This window comes from Agelaius phoeniceus, chromosome 19 (assembly GCF_051311805.1).
Source record: "Agelaius phoeniceus isolate bAgePho1 chromosome 19, bAgePho1.hap1, whole genome shotgun sequence".
Lineage (NCBI taxonomy): Eukaryota > Metazoa > Chordata > Aves > Passeriformes > Icteridae > Agelaius > Agelaius phoeniceus.
In genome coordinates, this window is record NC_135283.1 from 6,163,611 (window position 1) to 6,185,001 (window position 21,391).

Consider the following 21,391-nt stretch of genomic DNA (forward strand, 5'->3'; position numbering starts at 1 on the left):
TCAGTGATGCTGAACAAAGTTGCTGTCAGTCTAAGCTGGTTTTACAGCATCAGCATGAACATTGGCTTCAAGCTTTTAAAAAAATATGACATAATTAAAATTTTAATTAGTTGTGTGTACTTAGGACATTCAAAATTATGTCGAGCAATTGTAAAATAGTTGACAATTGCTATGTGAAATTCAGTATATATCAAGAACAAAGTCACATCTAGAAAAGAAAACAAAGTAGGCTGCTTCCAAGGTCAAAGACTAAGATTTTTGTTTCATATGCAGGACTTCTATTCTCCCTCAACCTGTCAAGCATGGGACAGGCTTTCCAGAGAAGTGGTGGTCATCATCCCTCAAAGCGTTCGAAAAATGTGTGGATATGGCACATGAGGACATGGTTTATTAGTGAGTGTGGTGATGGCTGGACTGGATGATCTTAGAGGCCTTTTCCAACTATAACGATCCTACAATTCCCTGAATTCCTATGTGAACATGCACAGCTGGAGGCACTCAGAACCGGGACTCAGAAGGAGCGCATCAGGAGTGGTTTGGGTGACTTTCTCCTGCCAGGATGGAGAGGGGACTATGACACTGCTTCAGCTGTGCTCAGGCCCGTGTCCTTAGCCTCCAGCCATGACCACCTAGGCCACTAGCATTGTGTCTCTGTGCTGTATCCCTTGCGTTCGGACACCGCACTGGGCTGGACACTCTCTGTCGGGACAGGTTACCGCCTGCAGTGATACCACACGGAGCTGGACATCATTTGTCATGACACCTCACTGGTCAGGACACCGTCTGTGTGGCACCCGCTACCCCTCACGCAGAGCCACACGCGACTGTGGTGGTTCCGCGTTCCGGTATCTGTCGGGACTCCCCGCTCTTCCTGCGTGCCACACGGCTGCTCGGGCGGGGCAGCACAGAGGTGCCGCGAGGGAGCGGAGCACGGCGGGCTCGGCCCGCGCGGTGCATTGTGGGCAGGGCCAGCCACCGCCGCCATTTTGTCTCCGTCAGGCGCGGCGCGGGTTGTCGGGGCGAGGTGGCCGAGCTGGTGTCTGGCGAGGGGGATTCGGCCCGCAGCTCACGATGATATCGGCCGCCCAGCTCCTCGATGAGCTCATGGGCAGGGACAGGAACCTGGCCCCGGATGAAAAGCGCAGCAACGTGCGGTGGGACCACGAGAGTGTGAGTGTAGCGGGGCCGCTTCTCTCCTCCCTCCGCTGCTCTCGCGCACTGCGCGGAGCCGGGGGTTTGTCGGAGCGACATGGGCGGCTTCTCTTGGCCAGGGACAACTGCGGGAAGGGGGGAGAAGGGGGAAAGAGGGAAGGGATGACATGCCGGCCAGAGCTGGGGTTCCGCGTGGGTTGTCGAGGTGCGGGTTGGGCCCTCTGTGCTGGGCCCTGCATGGCGGCCTCGGGCGGGCCGGGCCTGGCCGTGCGCGGGACCAGTGCCGAGTCTCACCGAGGAGGAGGAGGAAGATCCCGACGCAGCCGGGCTGTTGTTGGGCTACAGGAGGGACAGCCCCGGTGTTTGGGTGTCTGCGGGGGAAGGCTGTGCCCGCCGGCGCCGCCGTTAACGGGAACGGAGGTTTCCAGAGAGCTGCTGGTGGCGGAGGTCTCCCGGGGCGGTTAAAGGAATTCAGCACTTCTGAGTGGAAGCTGCTGACTTGCACGAAGGGGGTTGAGACAGATGTTCGAGTTTGGGAAATAAATGTATCTGGATCTCTTCCGGAGGACGGTGTTGGGGGAGGAAAAAGAAAGGCACGCGCGTACCGACTTTAATGTCTGGAGCTTGTACTACAAGGAAAAATCTTAAGACTTTTGGTTAAGAAAAGCTTGATTCTTTCTGTATTTCCTCACTCAGAAGAATCTGCTTGGGAGAGGGGAACGGACACTATCCTAAACAAGACTGTTGTTTAGGAGTACTTAACGTACTTTTGTTAATATGGTGTTCATTCATTTTCTGCAATAAGTAGCCCAAACAAGATAACGTTGTTGTTGTTGTTATTGTTATTAATTGGGGTTTCTCCAATTTAACGAATGATGAGTTAGTTTTAACGAGCTTTAACGAATGATGAGTTAGTTTTGGCTATCATAGTTGCATAGTAAGTTATTTCAGGAAAACTCAGTGGTACCTATAGAGTTCCTATAGCTGCTGCTTTGGGAGAGATGAACACCGAGGAATTTTTAAATTTTATTTTCTCCCATTCATGATACCTTTTTTTCGTTATGATGTATGTTAAAATAAAGTGTCACAGTTACAATAATTTATCTCTTAAATGATAGGGTGGTTAAAGCTGTGGTTAAAGCTGCACAAAGCATTTAGCTCCTCCCCCTGGGTTGTTGTTTATTTGGGGGGAGGGAGAAATGCTTGCATTAAATCATGTTAATCTAAGACATGATTTCATGTTTTTATATGGGATTTAGGTCATTATAAAGGAGGATAACACTTGTTTGAATTTGTTTGGAGTGGTTGAATTTGTATGATCTAAGGACCAATACCTATCTTACCTTAGAGTTTTCAAGTGTGAGGAACCATTCTTTCCCTAGAAAAATGCTGCTCTGTAGATAAGAAGTGCACATCAGGAAGAAATCATGATTTCAGGAAGTTTTCATGACCTTGTTTATGTGTTTCTAGACTTACTTTATTAAGAAAATAATTCAATTGAGTGTTTGCTTAGATAATTTCCTTTGATTGTGAATTTAAAATAAGGAGGAGTTAGATGAAATACATGGAATACAAGGTGAATGGCTTGCGCCATGTTGGCCCAGGTGGAAGAGATAAGGTGATTGGTTTGGTTTATTCGTTAAAGTGAGAAAGACTTCTTTGTTGGTTTTTGTTTTCCCCATCATTCGCTTTTAGCAAGTTCAGATTACCTTCTTCATTTTCAGTTGAACAAATCACAGAGTATTTTCAGTTTTTCTTTTCGCTTACAGCTTTAGGCTGAAGAGTTTGACTATAACCAAATGACTCAGTCTCTAAGCTGTTCAGTTTTGTTGGTTTAGAAACAGGGCCTTGTCTCTCCTTCCCAGTCCTCTGACAGTTCAGAAAGCAAGCACTGTCCTGTGTCTGAGAGCAGTGGGAAAGTTACAGGCTTAGGGTTGAGCCTTCAGTCCTGCAGGATCTGCTGCTGTTTGCTCTGCTTCTGCTTTTATTTATGATTAAATACAACCTTTCTGCAAGGAATGTTTTCCTAGATTCCTATAGTCAGCTGATGAGGTCATAAACCCTAACAATTACTGCCGTTAAACACGTGTCTCAGTTTCACTTTCTTTGTCACCTAAAGATTAAATTTGCAATGCCAACACGTTTTAAAAGACAGGAAATGCAGATAAGGTTCAAATGGTAACATTAATTCCTCTGCCTGCTGTCCTGCTTTTCAGGTGAAATACATCTGCTAATGTAATTTCTTTTGAGACTAGACATTGATCGACATGCAACCTGCTCAATGCCAGCATGTTGTATTGATCCCATAGTGTAGGATTTTGTGTCACATTTCATCAGTTTTGAATGTGGAAGATTACCAAGAAGCTCATCTATATTTTGCTTATTCTTTGGAGATTGCATCCTTGTGGCTATCAGAAACTGGAAGGTGCAGTGAAATACAAGATGGAAGTAGAAAGTGTGGAGCAGAGGGTGTGATATCTCAGTGTGTGATTTATTTGCAGTGCCAATGAAACATGTAGATCATAGATTATAAAAGTTTTTGTAGAGCTTAAGTTCTTATTATAAAACTTTGACATGATTAAAGCTTTTAATCTTTAAAAATTGGAATTCCACTTGTGGTATATTTCAGTGTGATGGCATGTCTTTAGGTGATCGGTCCTTGTTTTGGCAAAAAGGCTTTTTGTGCAGAAAGAAATTATTAGTATCATGTATTTTAGTCTTTCTGCTTACTATCATATCTGTAGACAAAGTATATTTCTTTATTGATTCACACCTTCTTGCTTTAATATGCCACTTGCTTGCACAAAGCGAGGAAAAAGTTCTTACAGAAATAGCAGTTGCATAAGAATTCTGAGGCTGTTCTGTACTACAAGACGCACAGCATGGGCTGCCCATGCTCCTGTAAGGTTTGAAATTTTGATGCTTCTTCAAGGCAACCTCAGGGTTCTCAGAAAGTGGAGAGGGACAAAGAGCTGTTAGAGACAAACAACTGTGAGCAATCACCTCTGATGATGCAGTTTCTCAAAATGTTGCTTTGTATTCAGAGTATGATGGCATGATTTTAGCTATTTATGATGTGTTTTGATTTTATAATGCCAGCAACCTAAATTGCTTTGTATCTAGGTAGAATTTAAGGACTTAATCCTCCGGGGGATGGAGGGAGAGGACTTAACCTTTCGTTACTAATACTCTTCCTACAACAAATAACATTTATCTTTAAGAGTGGATTCTGGAGAAGGGCTGATGTTTGTTTGGGTTTGGGTGGGTGGACATTGCTCTTAAAATATCTACTGCCTGTGAGCTTTAATGGATTCAAAGAACTCAACTATGAGAAGGAATTTATTAGCTTTTGATGTGTAAGCCGCAGTCTGCTGGATTTTATTCTCAGCCTTTTTACTAGAAATTGTCTCTCTAAAGGAATTTGCTTTTGTAATTGTTTATTACTGTTAGAGAGATACTTCTCCATCAGTCAATAAATTTCTTGCAGAAGAGAAACATGTTAATGTAGAAGCACTAACAATATAGAGCTCTTAATAGCTTCTTTATGTAGGAGAGCTTTGAACTGCTTCCCAAACTCCAGTTGAGCTTGTAGTTCTTGCTGTTAACTTCGTGGACTTGGATGTAAAGGATACTGCTTTCCCACCTCCTAGAGATTTCAGGGATTAGTGAATTTGTGATGAAGAAATGGAAAGTTCCAGCATCCCTGTTGTAGTATCTTACCAAAGTGTGAGCAGTGGGGGGCTTAGAGACTCAAGATGTCTCAAAGGCTTATCCTGCAGCAACAGTTTGACACTGACACGTCTGTTGCACCTTCTCGCTAGGAGAGTTGGCAGAATAACTCTGCAAAAAGGAGTAAATGCTTGTTACCCGCATTGGTAGTTATGCCTACCAAAGTGCCTGTTATGGAATGTGTTTTCATATTACTTGTGATTAGTGCAGCGATACTGATAAACCATGGATGAGTGATGCCAGTTGAAGCTTATCAGTCACCTCTGTTTCAGTCCTTTAATGGTTCCGTGATGCTTAAACCATTCCTTGGCCCTTACTGTTCCCACTCACCATTGATTACTTAGGATTGACTGAAAGTGCAGTTGATGTTCAGCCTGGGAAGGCAGATGTTGCACTATACGAACCTGAGCTGGAATGGTACCTGCAAGATTCTGCAGATTTCCAGCAAGTTGTATTTTCCTGTTGAAACATATGCAATCGAAGAGCATAATGAAATGGGTATGAGAGGGGAAGAAAATTGCTTCAGCCACGGTAGTCTGAACCACTCTGAAGTGAATATTTCTCTGCAGGCTGCTTCCTAGGAGAGAATAACAAGTAATACACTGAGTACCATCCTAGTGCTAGAGTGGCAGCATCTAGAGCTGGTAGAAGAAAATTATGGCAGCTTTTTGCTCTCTCTGTGTGTGTGTGTGTGTGTGTGTGTGTGTGTTTTGTCATTATTTTGGGTTTGAGTTTTTTGGTTGTTTGATATAGCTTGTGTTTGTTTTGGATTTTTAATATATAAATAATTAATACAGTGTAGGGCATGTTTAAACCTCATATTTTAGTATTGGTTATTCCAACTTTTAGCTGTAACCAGTTCATAAAAAGAGGCTTTTCCTAGTAGTGCTGTTTCGTAATAATTGTAATTCTTTCTGGTTTTATTGAGGATGGGTGTTTTTTGTTACTACTAGTTTCTAAACTGTTACGGGCTAGTTTTTAATTTTTTGGTTTATAGAAGATATTCTACAACCCTTTTAATTGTTTGGTGTGGTTAGACTGTCATTACTGTGCTCTCTGTGTCTTAGGAAATTGTTAATCCTTCTCTGAAATTTTTGGGAAATGTCTTTCCACCAATCCTTATACCTGGATGTGAGTATGAGAAAGTGGAAGAGGAAGAGAATGTACAGACAAATTACATTTCTGTGGGAAAATCCATCAGAAAAATCCATCCCAGAAACTGCTCCTTTGAAGTAACTGTAGTAAAACAAGGAATATTGCAGCTTTCTGAGAAGAGCAGATTCTGAAATCAGATTTTGTCCAGTAACTTTCTCCTTCCTTCTGAGAAGGAAAAAAAAAATCACATGTTTTCTATTCTTGTTAAATTGCTTCAGATAGGTACCAGTGTCCAAACCTGGATCACGGGAGAAGTATTCAAATTACATAATAAGAGATTTGGTTGTTTGTGTTTCTTTTCCATGGTTTGTTAATAGAAAGCCTGATTGTTTCTCTGAGTAATCTGTAAAGCAGTCAGTAGAGTTTTAACTTCCCTAGGCTGATTTGCAGTCTGGCAGTTAGCTTGGAAAAATAAATCAGGCTGGTCTAATTTGATCAATGGGTATCACAGGCTTTTTAGTGAGGTGGTGGTGTTTGGGGCTTCAGTCCTTACCCTCATTTCTTCAGATACTTCAGTCTGTATCTTGGGAGATAAGATAGTCCAGTCTTTGTTCACAGGATATGTGAGAGGATTAGAACTAGGCTGTAATGCATTTGGAGTTATTAGATTGCCAAAAGTTAAACTGGTGTAATGTAAATGAGATGCTGGAAGAACGTCCAGGCTAGTTTTGGATTTACACCTTAATTGATGGCAGTCACACCTGTGGGGAGGGTCTAGTGAAAAGTTAATTATTTAAGATTATTTATTGAGTTAGGGATGAAAGTATGTCTGATTCTACCCTTATGGCTGTTCTAATTGATAGACAGGAGATATTTCTGTGTCACGAACTTCAGGAACTGACCACCTTGACTAGCTAAGCTCATGCTCATGGGTGAGGGTAAATAATCTTTTTAACAAAAGCTGGTTTTATCCATCATACGTTAAGTATTTATTGACTAGAGTAACAGGTTTGTGGGTTTTTGAAATTTCTGGTGGTCTTTTTTTGTTATCAGAAGAAGAACCTGACTCAATAATGTAAAACCAGGCTGTGCAGAAGCAAACCAAACTCTTTCTAGTTGGCAGGAAACCAGATTAAAATGAATGCCTTTTCTGCCTGAAGAGCTATATAATGTCTTGTTGGCTATCATTCTTAAAATAGGGAATTATAAAAACAGTGGTGTGGGAAAGCTTCTGGATAATTCTGTCTTTTAATTGCCATCAAAGTCCTTGGGATAGAACCAAAGGACGGGTTTTAGTACGGGTGGCTCTGGTTCTCCAGGCCAGTAGCTCTGAGGAAGTGAAGGCTGAACACAGAGTAGTCCCAGGCAAGCAGAGGAAGCATGTTCCATGCTTCCATGCCAGTTTTTCTCACCTCTTGTGGCTTTTCACAGTTAAGAATTTCACTGAAACTTACTAAGTAGTCCATTCTGATCTCATTCCTTTCCTTTAGAAATATTAAATATTTAATATTTCTAAATTGATGACACTTTAATCTTCAATATTTAGATTTAGTGGCAGAATTAAGAACTGTTACTCTTACAAGGAAAAGTAACACTTTTGGTGTTTTGTCATCAAAGTGCATCTTGTAGCACTTACTGCTGCCAAGAAGTATAAAGATAAAGGGTGTGTAAAATTTCTAGAAATTTTACTATGTTCAAAGGAAACTTTGACACTAAAACTTTGTGTTTTAGTATAAAAAGCGATTGCATAAAATTTTCAATTCAAGAGGCAAAAAATGATGCCTGTTTCTTTCTTCTGTCAGGTTTGCAAATACTATCTTTGTGGCTTTTGCCCAGCTGAATTATTTACAAATACCCGTTCTGATTTAGGTAAGTTTATAAGTCATACATTTTTATTCACGGAAAAGTAATTACAGTTGAGCTTTTGTTTGCAAAATATGTTTTTATTGTTAATTGCTTTGTCAAAACACTTGGATTTTTTTTTTTTTTTCATTTCAAGGGTTGCCATTGATACAGTGTGGTAAAAGTAATATTTATTCCAGATCCTACTTTGTCTAAGTGAAAAGGCTTCTTAAAAATTTTTTTTTACTATGTAAGCTAAATTGCTGGGTGTGGGGTGCTTTTCTCCTGCTCAAGTGGCAGTTTCTAGTTTGGGTTACTCTACCTGGGCAGGGTTTTAGACTGGTTTTGTGTGATATACTATTGAGCTGCTTTACCTAAAGTAAAAGACTCACTTACTGTAATAGTTATTTCTGAAGACCAGCTCTCAATTACTGGTAGTTGATGGCTGCATGTAGTACATAGTTTGGAGATGTTAACTTAGCAAAACCAGACTTTTTGTCTTAGTGTTAGTTTCTAAGTCTGTTGAAGAGTTTGAAAGTCTGGGGCAGGTGAGGAATTTTAACACAGTCACCTTCATGAGCTCAGGTACATACCTCCTAATTTACTCTGAAGATCTGTTTTAAGTAGCCAGTGTGTTGCGGGGAACCCTGGAAATTAGAATGTGCCTGATGAAATTTCCCTTCATATGTAATTTTTCTTTTTCGTCCTTTTTTTTTTTTTAAGCCCCAGGTGTTTAGGATATTACATTGTTTGTTTGTATTTACTGATGTAAAACTTGATCTGGAAATTTTATTTTTTATCATGACTGCATATGTTGAGTCTCTTTTTTATAACTACCTAATGATGTTGGCATTCTTTTTCTTCGGTGTGTCTTTCAAGCTCCAAGCAAAGGAAGCAGAAAGGCAGAAGCATAAAAGTCTTTGTGAAATGTTTATAGTTCTGTTCTGTCATGATGCACAAACAAATGTTGGTGGAATATGAGTACAACATTTAGGAATGCAGACTTAAGCTTTTTGTGTTGTTTTCTTAGGTCCTTGTGAAAAAATTCATGATGAAAATCTACGCAAACAGTAAGTTTGTTGTTTGATATGTTAAAGTAAATAGAGTTTCTGGTATCTTTGCAATTTGTTAATAGCAGCCCAAACTGCTATTACGAATTACTTGCTCTTTTTATTTGCAAAAGTTTATTTAAATTTTTATTTAAATAAAAATTTACTTATTTAAATATGTAATATTCTCTTACTGTGAGCAAGAATTTATAATACTCTGTGTCTTGTTACTTAGTTTTCATCTATTACAGATTTATGTGAACTCTCATTTTTAAAATCTTTTCTCAGGTATGAGAAGAGCTCTCGATTTATGAAGGTGGGCTATGAGAGAGACTTCCTGCGCTATTTGCAGAGCTTGCTTGCAGAGGTGGAGCGCAGGATCCGGAGAGGCCATGCTCGTTTGGCTCTCTCACAGAACCAACAGTCTTCTGGGGTGAGTCTGCAGGAGTCATTGAGGCAGCTTTTCCTGTAGATAGGATCTTCAGGGTCTTATCTATTCAGATGAAACTTACTATTATCCAGAAGATTCCTGATGAATTAAGATTTTTTGCCCATTAGCCAGCAGATTGCATCTAGCATTAATAGATCAACCAAGTGACTCCAGAGGCACCAAGAGCCCTCTCTGTTCTCACCGTCTCTTGTTTTCTCAGAATGAGTATCTGTTCTCTACCTGTCAGGCGTTGCCTTTACCCTGACAACCTCAGTTTACATTCTCTCCACTAGTTGCACATTCTTCCCTCCCTGCACTAGCAAGCTGTGTCTTTCCGCGTGATGGATTTGGAGGAATGTCTGTGGCCTGTGCTCTCTGAGTTTTGTGACTGCCAGGACAGCCTTGCTCTTTCTGCTGCCCCACCTCACTGTTCTGTACAAAGTCCAGTTGCTTTAGAAGGAGCTGTGGACAGTATCAAGTTGAGCGATGCCACTTGTGGAGCAGAGGTGGGAGTGCGGCAAAAAGTCTATTCTAGCAGCCTGCAGAGAGGACACTGCTAACAAGTACATCTTTGAAGTGAGATTCTTTTTGCATTTTACACTCAGAGTTTGAAATTTAAAGCGTACAGAACCTCTACGTCATACTCAAATGTCTGCAAAGATATGTAATAGCTGCATAGGAGTGTCAGAGTTTAAAGTTAGGACTTTGAATACCGTTTTCTTACTTTTTATGGGCAAGGATCTTGAACGTTTTTGTTGAATTGGGAGGAATTAGTGTGACTAGACTTAACAAAGGTGGAGTAAGTTGTATTGAGGGGTGTTTTTTATAGTAGACTAGACTATTATTAGTAGCTTCTCGTGGGAGAAGAGGCCAGGGGAGGTTATTCCCAAAGTGTCTCTGGAATATGAGAAGACATACATTTGTGTGTTTAAGCTATTTTAACAAAAGAAAAAGAAAAAAAAAAAACAACGAGGAAAGAAAAAAAGCCCCAACTCACTCTTGTACTTTTTACAGGGAGCTGGACCTACCGGTAAAAACGAAGAGAAGATTCAGGTGTTAACTGACAAAATTGATGTACTGCTTCAACAGGTGAGAGGTTTTTAACCCCTGTGAGAAAGATCTCTTGCTTTTGTTACTTGATCAAAAAATAAACTTTTAATGTTTTTATTGCCTTTTAGATTGAAGAACTAGGTTCAGAAGGAAAGGTGGAAGAAGCACAAGGAATGATGAAACTTGTTGAACAGTTAAAGGAAGAGAGAGAACTGCTGAGGTCTACGACTTCAGTAAGTCGTGTTCATAGTTCTGTGAGACATATCAAAGTTTGGTGCACAGTACATTCTAAATAACCATATCCTTCCACTGAAGGCATGCAAGGTCTGTGCAGAATTCATTACATAGTAACAGGACATTTGGCTGTGTTAATCCAGTGTATTGATTAGGCATTCTGTCTTGGGAGTGGGCTTCCTGCACACAAATTATGAAATGACTCACCCAGCAGTCCTGGAGGAGAGCTTTCACCTTCCTCTAGTTGAGGTCTCAGTTAAACTTTGCTGTGTGACCTCTGCAGTATAATTCTACTGTTAGAGAAGCTGTTACAGAAAGCGCTTGAGTCAGGGCTGTGACTGGGCTGTGACAGGCATCTGGCTGACTCTGAGAGCTACAGAAGCCAGAGGGAATGTGTTAAGTATCAAGTTCTTCTTAATAAAAAGGAGCTTAAGTTTAAAGATTTTATTTTGGCATTTAATGAAATGCTCAAATTGAGATTCTTGTTTTAAGAATTCAGTTTGAATTCTTATATTCAGTTATGTGTGTACAATGTTTTAAGAGCTCTTGTTGCTCTGTGCAACATTGAAGAGTTCTTCATTACAATTTATTGAGACAATGGCTGGAAGGATTAAAAGTTTGAAAATTTTGTTGTTGGTTTTGTTTATAATTAAAAGATCTTGTTTTTGTTAAACTGATAATTCTAGTAGAAATGCTTTCATAGCAAAAATATTTAAAAGGTGTAATAGTTTTGAGGAGGTTAATTTGAACTTTGTCTTGTTAACATGTTCTTGGACGTGATATGGTTTGATGTTTTTCATTGGGACTCAATTTTTGTACTTGAAGAGATAAAAGCATACTTTTTGCTTTAAGTGACTAATTGGGAAAGGACTTTAAATTTGTTTTGCTTTAAGGTTTTTTACTAAAATAGGGATATTTTCTTTTAGTTTTGCTTGTGTGTTATTTGAAACATGCTTAAAAATTGGTGGATTGGGTTTTGTAACAGTTGTTTAAGAAATTAAAAACATAAAGCTTTGTTTGACTTTATTTGTGGTGTGATTTTTATTCTTGTCTTTTGTTGGTTAAGAATGTGTTTTAATGTTTGATGTGTTCTCTTAACAATTGTTTGATTTATGGGAGAATGAAGCATATTAAAGATGTGATGAATACTCTAATTTTTTTTTAAATGTGGTTACTTTTTGAGATATATATATGTGGGACTATTGTTAGTTTTTACTTTTTGGGGTATACTTAATGAAGTAAAAACTTGTAAAAATGTTGATAGGCATGATTACTTGTTTTTTTAAGAACTCTTAAATGTTGCTCACAGCATGTTTATGTCCATGCTGTATGATTCATGAACTTGGGCTTACGTTGAAATTTCAGTGTACTTCTCATGTGTCTGTTGAAACAGTGGTTTAATTTGACAACCATACTTTTAAATAGAAGCCAGTATTAGTATTTTTTTTTTGTTTTTCTTGATGTAGTATTCTAGCCTTTTGATTCCTTGAGGTGTATTCCATGGTAGTTCTGCAGCTCCTGACATTTCAGTTGATGCCAAAGATATCTTAAAACTGAAAAAATAAGCTTTAAAAGAAAAACTTAAAACTTTAATTTTTCTGATATTGCAAGGAAGCTGTAGATACGACTGTGTACATGTTAATGCAGTGAGTAATGGTTCTGTGGTTTTTCATGGGCTCCTTCCACGTGGGAATGGGCATAGGGTGGCCTCTTCTCTCCTCTTTACTGTGATGGGGTGCAGTGCACCAAAGATAAAGCAGGCAGATGTGATTTCAACTTTCAGTTGAGCTTGGGATTTGACAACAGTAACATAGAGTTATAAACCTCTTCACTGACTAAAACTTCTCTTTTGCCGTATCAAATATTCTTCTTTTTCAGACAATTGAGAGCTTTGCAGCCCAGGAAAAACAAATGGAAGTTTGTGAAGTTTGTGGAGCCTTTTTAATTGTAGGAGATGCACAGTCCAGGGTAGATGACCACTTAATGGGAAAGCAGCACATGGGTTATGCCAAAATAAAAGCTACGGTAGAAGATTTAAAAGTAAGTATTTCCTCCAGTTATTGAAATGAAAAGTGCTTGGAGGTTTCCTAAGCATACATAAAAGGCTGTCCAGTAAATTTTCTCAAGAAGGTGAAACACTCCCAAGAAATGGAATCCTGCACTGTGCTTTCACTGATGTAATTTGTTGTCACATTAGATACAAGCAAAGATGTTGGTTCAGGTTGGAATTTTTATGGCCTTTTTAAGGAAAATGTAGTGTGTCCTCTGTTGTGAGAGTGACAAGCAAAAAAAGGTTCTGCAAGACAAAGGATTTTCATTTCAGGGATTTTAGGAAGTACTGTCCTTTGTTTGGAAGATAAAACAGACCTGGTTTAAAAGTTTAGGCTTTTACATCCTCAGAATCTGTAAGCTTAAGTGTCTTGAGTAGTCTTCATTTCTTCCTGTGAACTTCTATTTTAAGGAAAAGTTAAGAAAAAGAACAGAAGAGCCTGACCGTGATGAAAGGTTGAAAAAAGAGAAGCTAGAACGAGAAGAGAGGGAGAAAGAGAGGGAGCGGGAAAGAGAAGAGCGGGAAAGGAAGAGACGACGTGAAGAGGAAGAAAAGGAGAAAGAGAGGGCTCGTGACAGAGAGAGACGTAAAAGGAGCCGCTCACGGAGCAGGCATTCAAGCAGGACATCTGACAGGAGGTGCAGCCGCTCACGAGACCACAAAAGGTCAAGAAGCAGAGAAAGAAGACGAAGCAGGTACCTCTGTGTGTGTCTGTGTGTCTCTTAAGTATTTTCAGGTAAATTTCCAAAAGGTAAAAATCTTGTGGGGCCTTACTGTCAGCCTGAGTCACATCACTGATTTGTTAGCTTCACTTAGGTCTTCCTTCTTAGGTGAAGACACACCTTATTGGTTCTAAGCATAAGCAAGTTTTTGCTGAGTGTCACTGTCTTCTCTCCATTTTTGGAAGATGAGACCATAGTGGTGGAAGCGGCTTTATGAAGGAGCTTTCAGCAAACAAAGAATGCTCCCCAGAAATACGGTTTCTTGTTTCTTCCTTCAGCTGGTCTTTATTTCATGGTTGTAGATACTTTTAAACTATGTAGTTAAGTCTTTCAGTAAATAAAGAGGGCATATTTCTTATGTACTGGGAAATATTTCTGTACAATATGTTAAGATTTGGTTTCTGCAGGCACTGTATTTTAAAGTGCTACTATTTCACTGTTGTATATTCTGAGATAGAAAATAGCAGCTGAGATTTACGTTTTGAAATTGTCTCTGAATGTTAAGGAGTCGTGATCGGAAGAGAAGCAGAAGCCATGACAGATCAGAAAGGAAACACAGGTCTCGTAGTAGGGACAGGAGACGGTCAAAAAGCCGGGATCGAAAATCCTACAAGCACAGAAGCAAAAGCAGAGAGAGAGAACAAGACAGGAAGTCAAAAGAAAAAGGTATGCTTGTATAAGGACTGAGTTCTTAGATTCTCAAAAGCTGTTAGCTTTTCAGTGAGTGCCTGCAAGTTCTTAGTACCAAATCAGACCTCATTCTGAGAGGTGTGTGTGTTGCTGTAAGCAATTTGAAGGATTTTGTTCTTTCCAGTTACTGTCACTACATGTGTGTGCATACCTACACCCCAGTGTCCTTCTCTTACCTGTTGCAGTTTGAATGTGCAAGGATTTTTATATATTTTAAGACCTGCTTACCTTTAGAAAAGCATAAGCCTATAATCATCATTTTCTAAGAGTGAATGTCTTATATTCCTACTCTTAGTGGATATTTGCAGGTACATGTTTTGTGGGGGGCTGGTACCTTGCTTCTCACCTGTATGACCTATTAATTCCCAACACTATCATGTTTCCTTTATTATTCTTTTAACAGTGCTTTTAAGTTTTTTTCCCAATCTATAAATGCGGTTCAAGATAAATACTGCAGAATCCCTGTGATGCTCTAAATTCCAATTTATGCCTTCTCCCCAGTCTCCTGCTCTTTCCCCCGCACCTTTCTCCTTTTGTTTTTTTGTTTGTTGTTTAAACAAAGTGAGTCTTGCTTTGTCAGTATTCAGGTGAGTCTGAACAGAAAGCTGTGTTAGTCTTTGAAACAGTTTTGTAGCTGTAGGTGCCATGTATCACAGCATTTACAGTGACCAGAGGCTGAAGCTCAGAAACTTTAAGTAGGATTACAAAGAGCTACAGTGAGAGCACTGTAGATTCACCTTCTGTGAGAAGATACTAATTCACTGTTACTGCTAAATTTCCCCCTTTAAAAGTCTTTTGGAACTTCTATAGGAACGTAATACTTCTGGCTCTGGTGGGGAGCTGACTAATGGCCAGTCTGAAACAGCCACCCCACTTCATGGGCTGATCATCAGTAATGGATGAAACAATTGTGTTTCTAAGGTACTTTTGAGGTTCTCTGGAATGAAAGGTGCTCTGTGCATGTGTCTGGGTTGCATAGGCCTGTCTGCTTGACCCTTCTCTGTATTTATCCAGTGGATTAGTTGCCAAAATGTTGGTGATGCTTCATGTATATCTCTTCCCTGACTTCCTTGAACTGTTTCAATTATTCTGGTTTATAATATGGGGCACCTTTAGTATTGATTCTTCTCTCATTTTCCTTTGCCGTGTAAGAGAGTGGGTTTTGTTGCTTGCTCGTTGGCAGTGGAAATGATGTGCAGGCTTTAAACTCAGATTCAGTGTTGTAGCCTGTATTTGTCCATTTGTTACTATTCTTACCTGATTTTTTTTGCCTGCTTTATGAACTGATTTCTGGTACTTGGTGAAGAATGTCCTATTCTCCTGAATGTTTGTTATCTATGCATATAAATAACTGTTTTCTTATTTCTTCAAATTTGGTCTGGTTTTGAGCTTTTCAGTTCTTTCAATAATCTTCCCATAAATAGAGGAGCTAGTGAACTCTCTTCAATGTCTCAAGTATTTTTAGTTTTAACTTGACTGATTTCCTTGCTGGCTGTTTTATTTTCTGCTTGCTACTTTCTTCCACCAGAAATGAGAACAGTGAGGTGATGCTATGAGCTGTGATGAAAATCCCACCTGGGAAAATCAATTACTTTTTTTTGACTGTGCCATCCTAACATTTGTAAAAGCACAAATAAGCCTTAGAACAGGACTGTAATGCTGAAGAAGTTTGTGATTTTTCCCTTTGTTGGGAAAGTCTTCTAACAGAAAAAAAAATACAAAAGAGGAGGGAAGGAAGGAAGGAGGGGAAAAAACAAACCCAGTAGTAATTACTAAGGCAACATTGAATTTCTTTACTGAAGCTGTAAGCACCATTGCATCGTCATATTTGCAATGTGGCACTGTAGATAGGTAGTTAAGAATTAAGCTTTTAGAGAGTCATATATTTGAAGTGTGTGGCTTTTGCACAATAGTAACTTCAAAGTTAAATCTTAAAGTACTACATTGGGAATCTTGTCTTCAGAATCTACTTGTCTTTATAGCCACCACTGATCTGCAGTTGTAAAAGTAAGCAGCAAAGGCTGTAACTACTCATGGTAGTGCCTTTCATCTGGAAATCTCAGACTGCTTTATAAACATGAGTATTAACACCAAAAACACCCCAAGGAGGAGCAGTTTACCAAGACTTGTGTACAGTTGCGCATTATATTAGTCCCACACTTTGAAAATTCAGAAGTCCTGGTTTCTTGTTCACTAAGAATACCATAGAAGACGGCAACCAAGGTTATAAGAAAAAAGAAAAAGCAAAAATGGGGGCACTTGCTTTGTGACACAGATTTCAGGATCAGAGATACCTTTGCTAAAGAAAGGAGCCAACAGCTGAGCATTAGCTTAATATATACCAGTAGAATACACCTACTGTTCAAGTAAGCAAACTTCAGAGCAGATGCAATAAATAGGGGGTTTTAATTAAATGAAAATTATTTTCCAAGTACCTTCATTTTATGAAGGGTTAATACTGGAATGGGCCTCTAGACCACTTCGGCTTGGCTTTCTGTCTTCCCTAATCTAGATTCTGATACTTACATAAAAATAATTATGATCATGTTTTAATGTTAGTGATTAAACCTCAGCAAATACTGCCAGAACACTTCAGGAATACTGGATATTATGTTTGATTTTCTGAACAGTAAAGCGATTCACTTTGTCATGATAAGAATTCTCACAAAATGCATCTCAGTTGCCCACACAAACTCAGTCAGAAAAATGTGCATGTGTTTAATCAGGAAGCAAAGTCAGTATGAATGTGATTATACCTAATAGATTACAGCTGTAATAATACATCCAGTTCCAACAGCAAACTAATTTTATATGCTTTCTTACCTTCTGATTAAAAATACAGTGGAGGAACTTAACTTCTTGCAGATACTCTAGGGGTTGGAAAGTTATTGGGCTATTTGTTGAATACACTTTTTCAGTTCTGCTTGGCAAACTGGAGGTTTGGTATGGTATACCTATTTTAATACTAAAATTTTTAGAAGAGTTTGATCTTTCATACCACAGTTTTTTTTAACCTTAAACAAAATTATCCTTCTTGACCACATTCAAGACACAAACAAGACAGAACAAAACCCTGCACACTGCACATCCATAGGGCTATTAAGATCTACCATATCTACATAGGACAGAAGATAAGATTATTGGACTGACTACTAGTCCTCTGCGGGGAAACAAGACTACTATTCCTCAGTGGATCCACGTGTGCACCGGAGATACCTTTAAGACACAAAAAGAAGACTTTTTAACAAGGTTAGTTAGAGTGCAATCTACCTGCGGAGTTGCCAAATTGAGGGCAGACAGACCCAAACTGACTTAGTCCTTCAGTGAGCTGGGTGATGTTGCCGTGTACTTTCTCCAAGCACCCTGCACTGGATGTGCTGCTGCAGGTGAATCCTCACTACTGGTGGTCATTAGGCAGTTGCCCTCATTTCTCTGTGAGGGCTTTTCCCTATCCTTTGGTAGCCTTATAAAACAAAGAAGTTGGAATGTTGCTGCTCTTTTAAAGCTTAATTTCTTGCTTTGTATCCTGGAATATAAAAGTGTGTTATGCCAGTTTAGGTGATTATGTTATTTTAAATAGCTTTTTCAGAGTGTTCGATCTGTGTGCTCCTGTGTCAGGGATATATCTATCTATTTATATTATTTATTTTGATTGCCCAGATAGCAGGGAATAATCAGAAAAAAGAGCATGAATGTTGTTCTGTATGATGACATCTGAGAGGTTGGTTTTTTGGATTTTTTTTTTCTCTCCAGAGTGTCTTTACTGAGCAAGAGTTGAATATTATGGTGTGAAATAATACAGCAGGAATTGGTATTTTTATTAAATTTGCAAACACTGAATTTACAGATGAGGCACGCAGCTCTAATACTGAATGTTTTTCTTCCCATGGAAATATTTTTGCTTCTGGCTTCCTTCCTTCTTTGAAGATTGAGTTTTTAGTGTAGCAAATGCTTCAGTAAGTTTCCCAATTCATGATCAAATTGTCAGCTCCTTCCCCCACAGCTTGCTGTTTCTTTGTCTTTGAAAAAAAATTGCTTTTTATATATCTTCCAAGCTGTCTCCCCAAGCCCTTTTAATGAGTTGTTTATAAATGACTACTGTTTTTATAAAATTGAGAATTAACAATGCTGACAAATGTGCAGCTTCAAATTTAATTTTGATCATCACTGATCTCCGCCTTCAAAGCTGTCAGTGCTTAATATTGTTTCCCAAAGTATTTGATAGTTTGAGATTGCTAGTTTTTAATTGGCAAGTATCATTTCTTTGATAATGCAGTCAAGCATTTTCCACCACTCCTTTCTGATTCCCTTTCAAGAACCATAATCAACAAAAATTATAAACCAAAGCAAGCCATACACAATCAGAAATCAAAACATGAGGACCAAAAGAGTCCCATAATAAGTAAGGAAGCCATGCACCATAATTACACATCTGCCTAACCTCTTTACCTCCAATTTGTTCATTTTGACAGAGAGCTGCGTAGCTGCCTCTGTTAGGAGGTCTGACCTTTCTCCTCTTCCCCCACCCTATACTGTCTCCTTCTACCTTTATTTTGTCCCCTCTCCATTCCAGCATGGTAGTCTGAAGCCTATTTCTGTAACTTTTTGACTATTACTCTTATTGCTATAGAAAGTAATTGTCCCATGTTGTATGCAGTATATATCTCACGTGTGCAATGTTTGTTTTTACTTTGAAATCCATGGTCAATGTCTTCTTTCATGGCAGAAAAGAGGGGATCTGATGATAAAAAAAGTAGTATGAAGTCCAGTAGTCGAGAAAAACAGAGTGAAGACACAAATACAGACTCGAAGGAGAGTGAGACTAAGAATGAGGTCAATGGGACCAATGAAGACATTAAATCTGAAGGTGACACTCAGTCCAATTAAAACTGATCTGATATGACCTCAGATCAGACAGAGGTAAGTGCATTATTTCAAACTTTGATTAGGGCTTTTTGTTACTGTTTAACAGTGCAGCGTAAGTATGCACAGATGAAGATGGAACTAAGTCAAGTAAGAAGACAAACTAAAGCACCTTCTGAAGGAAATGACAGTGTAGTCCTGCAAAACGTTTTGAGGTACATTGTTTTGTCTCAGCTATTTTGTAGCAGACTCATGCCCCCATTAGTGTGCCTCTTTGGGACATATTTGTAATATAGTCACCATAGAAAAATTAATTATCCTTTTTTATTTTTAGGGATTTTGTTATCGTTTTTTTTAAATTGAACTGGTTTTGTATTTAAGTCCATATTGTGTTGGTACATCAGCAGAAACTTTTGCTTAAATACTTAATATTTGAGGCACATGTTGGACTACTTTGTTTTCATATAAACTGCTAGTATTTCTTTGTCAAGGATGTTTCTAGTTTTTTTGCTTTATTGCCTTGCATTCTAATGCAGTTTGTTCTGTAACTCGAGAGCCAGTAGCATTGGATTGATGGAAGTGTAGGGTTTATGAATTATTGCAGCTGACTACCATACCTCACACAGCGTTGGTGTTGTGAGCGGCCCATGAAAAGCCAAATTAAAAATCAAGGATTCAGTCAAACTAAGCAGGTACTCATGACAGGTACTCCTTTCTCTACCCACATCCATGTTTGAATGCTGTTGCCTGTAATCTTTAAGCTTACTGTTGTGTTTTTGATTTTGAAGCTAGTGAAAAGGACTTTTTGTGTATTGTGTGAATACTGTAAATCTGATGTTAACAGAATGGAATTTTCTTTCAACTGTGTGTAGGGATGCAGTGCTGCCCAGAATTAGATATCTTTAAAGAGTTTAAAATGCAATAAACACTACATAATATTCGCCTTGTTACTTTCAATGCAATTCAAGTCCTTAAGAGGTATGTGCTTAATATTTCCCTACTGTGTAGGAGACTTTGCAGTCAGCCATAGCACAGAAGAGTGGAATGGCTGGTAACAGGCTTGTAAGGCAGATATAAGTGCAGAGACAGATGCCACCAAATGATGGCAGTGTTGATGGCAGGAATGTATGCTGGAAACTATTTGTGGGAAATTAAGCAGCTAAGCAATAGCCAATTATGTATTGAAAGGATAACTTGAAGTTTTTTCCCCACTCTTGACATAGCTTTCTTACAGAAGGTCTTTAGTTGTATTCCTGAAATAAGGAACTAACAGTGGAGGTGACAGCTGATAAATGAGCTTCTTGCAATATAATTTGTTACTGCAGTTGCATTATATATGCTAGGAACTCTTAAACATTTAATGTTGATATTAAACCATTAATGCTACATCATTGCTTCTAATGCCAGTCATGTTCAATGGTGATGTTTTTGTAGAGTTAAGATGACAGCTAACAACTGGGCGAGTGTATAGGAATGGTAAACAAAATGCTCCTAATGCTGTCTAATCGTCTGTTCTCCCAAAATTTTGCATTATAGGACTACTATGTGAAGAGTCTGCGAAGATAGTGGAAGACAGCTTAAACTGAAGATCTGCTTTTAAATGAGGTGAAAGAAAGCTGTAGTGGCATAGAAAAATATACAGTTGAGTTAGATTTTTTTTAAATAAAATTTAATTCAGGACTGGTGTTTCCTCCCAGAGTTCAAAAAGATGTGTTGATAATAGCACATATGCTACTGAGAATATAAGTCCTGTATCCTTCTTTTTCTTTAAGACTTTTTAAGATAAGAAACCAACATAACCTGAACACATGGCTTGCTCAGTGTTTAATTGCAAGTTTTCATTCTTGGACTTTAAAACACAAGAATAAATGTTTAGTATTTGTGTGAATTGAACTAAAATGAATCCCATTTTTACAACTAAGCAATTCCTAGCTTCTTGATATATGAGAAATGGAAATAAAGTATCTTTGAATTTCTGTTACAAATTTGATTGTCTCTGTCATTGAACATTTAATATTAAATAAGCTTCTTTCCTAATAAATTTCTCATGTCTTCAAGCTTAGTTCATTAATTTGGATGCTTAGTTATTCTGCGCTGTTTGTGAGTTTGGGTTTTTTTGGTTCTATCAGGATTTAATTTCAGGCTTACTTTTGCAGCAGTTAGACGCTGTTGGGTTCACCATCTCCCCAAAAAGCGCCTTTTACTGCAGTGGGTTAAGAAATTACAGAAATCTTGCAATAAAAATGGCAGTATTAATTCTTTATAAAACAGGTCAACTTCGACAGCATGTTTAGAGAGACTGGCATTTAGACTGCTTCACATTTGCATTGCAATATTGGTTTGGGGTGTTGATTAACAGCCCTGTGCAGTTGGTCAGAACAGACACACAGGCAGGGAGATGTGCTTCCTGCTTCCCTGTGAAGCTGTAGTGCAAGCAAGAGTGGTTCTTGTTGGAAAAGAACTGCAGTGTGTACTAGTCAGTGCT

The 21,391-nt window shown here is 38.8% G+C and overlaps 1 protein-coding gene across 9 annotated transcripts; it reads left to right on the forward strand.

The window, feature by feature from the left end:
- The first annotated feature begins 959 nt into the window (after positions 1 to 959).
- Positions 960 to 20,947, forward strand: LUC7L3 (LUC7 like 3 pre-mRNA splicing factor). Of its 9 annotated transcripts, none has more exons than XM_054645361.2 (12): positions 960 to 1,170; positions 7,779 to 7,845; positions 8,849 to 8,888; positions 9,156 to 9,300; positions 10,312 to 10,386; positions 10,476 to 10,580; positions 12,460 to 12,621; positions 13,043 to 13,326; positions 13,859 to 14,019; positions 18,770 to 18,910; positions 19,016 to 19,121; positions 19,533 to 20,947. In XM_054645361.2, the coding sequence occupies exons 1-12, from the start codon at positions 1,072 to 1,074 to the stop codon at positions 19,555 to 19,557; spliced, it is 1,410 nt and encodes a 469-aa protein (XP_054501336.1). In that variant the 5' UTR covers positions 960 to 1,071; the 3' UTR covers positions 19,558 to 20,947. The 9 variants fall into 9 exon arrangements, 7 of the variants coding, with proteins under 7 accessions (XP_054501336.1, XP_054501338.1, XP_054501341.1 ...); XM_054645363.2 differs by having other exon boundaries at positions 20,443 to 20,947; XR_013184768.1 differs by having other exon boundaries at positions 18,770 to 19,121.
- Positions 20,948 to 21,391: the final 444 nt, after the last annotated feature.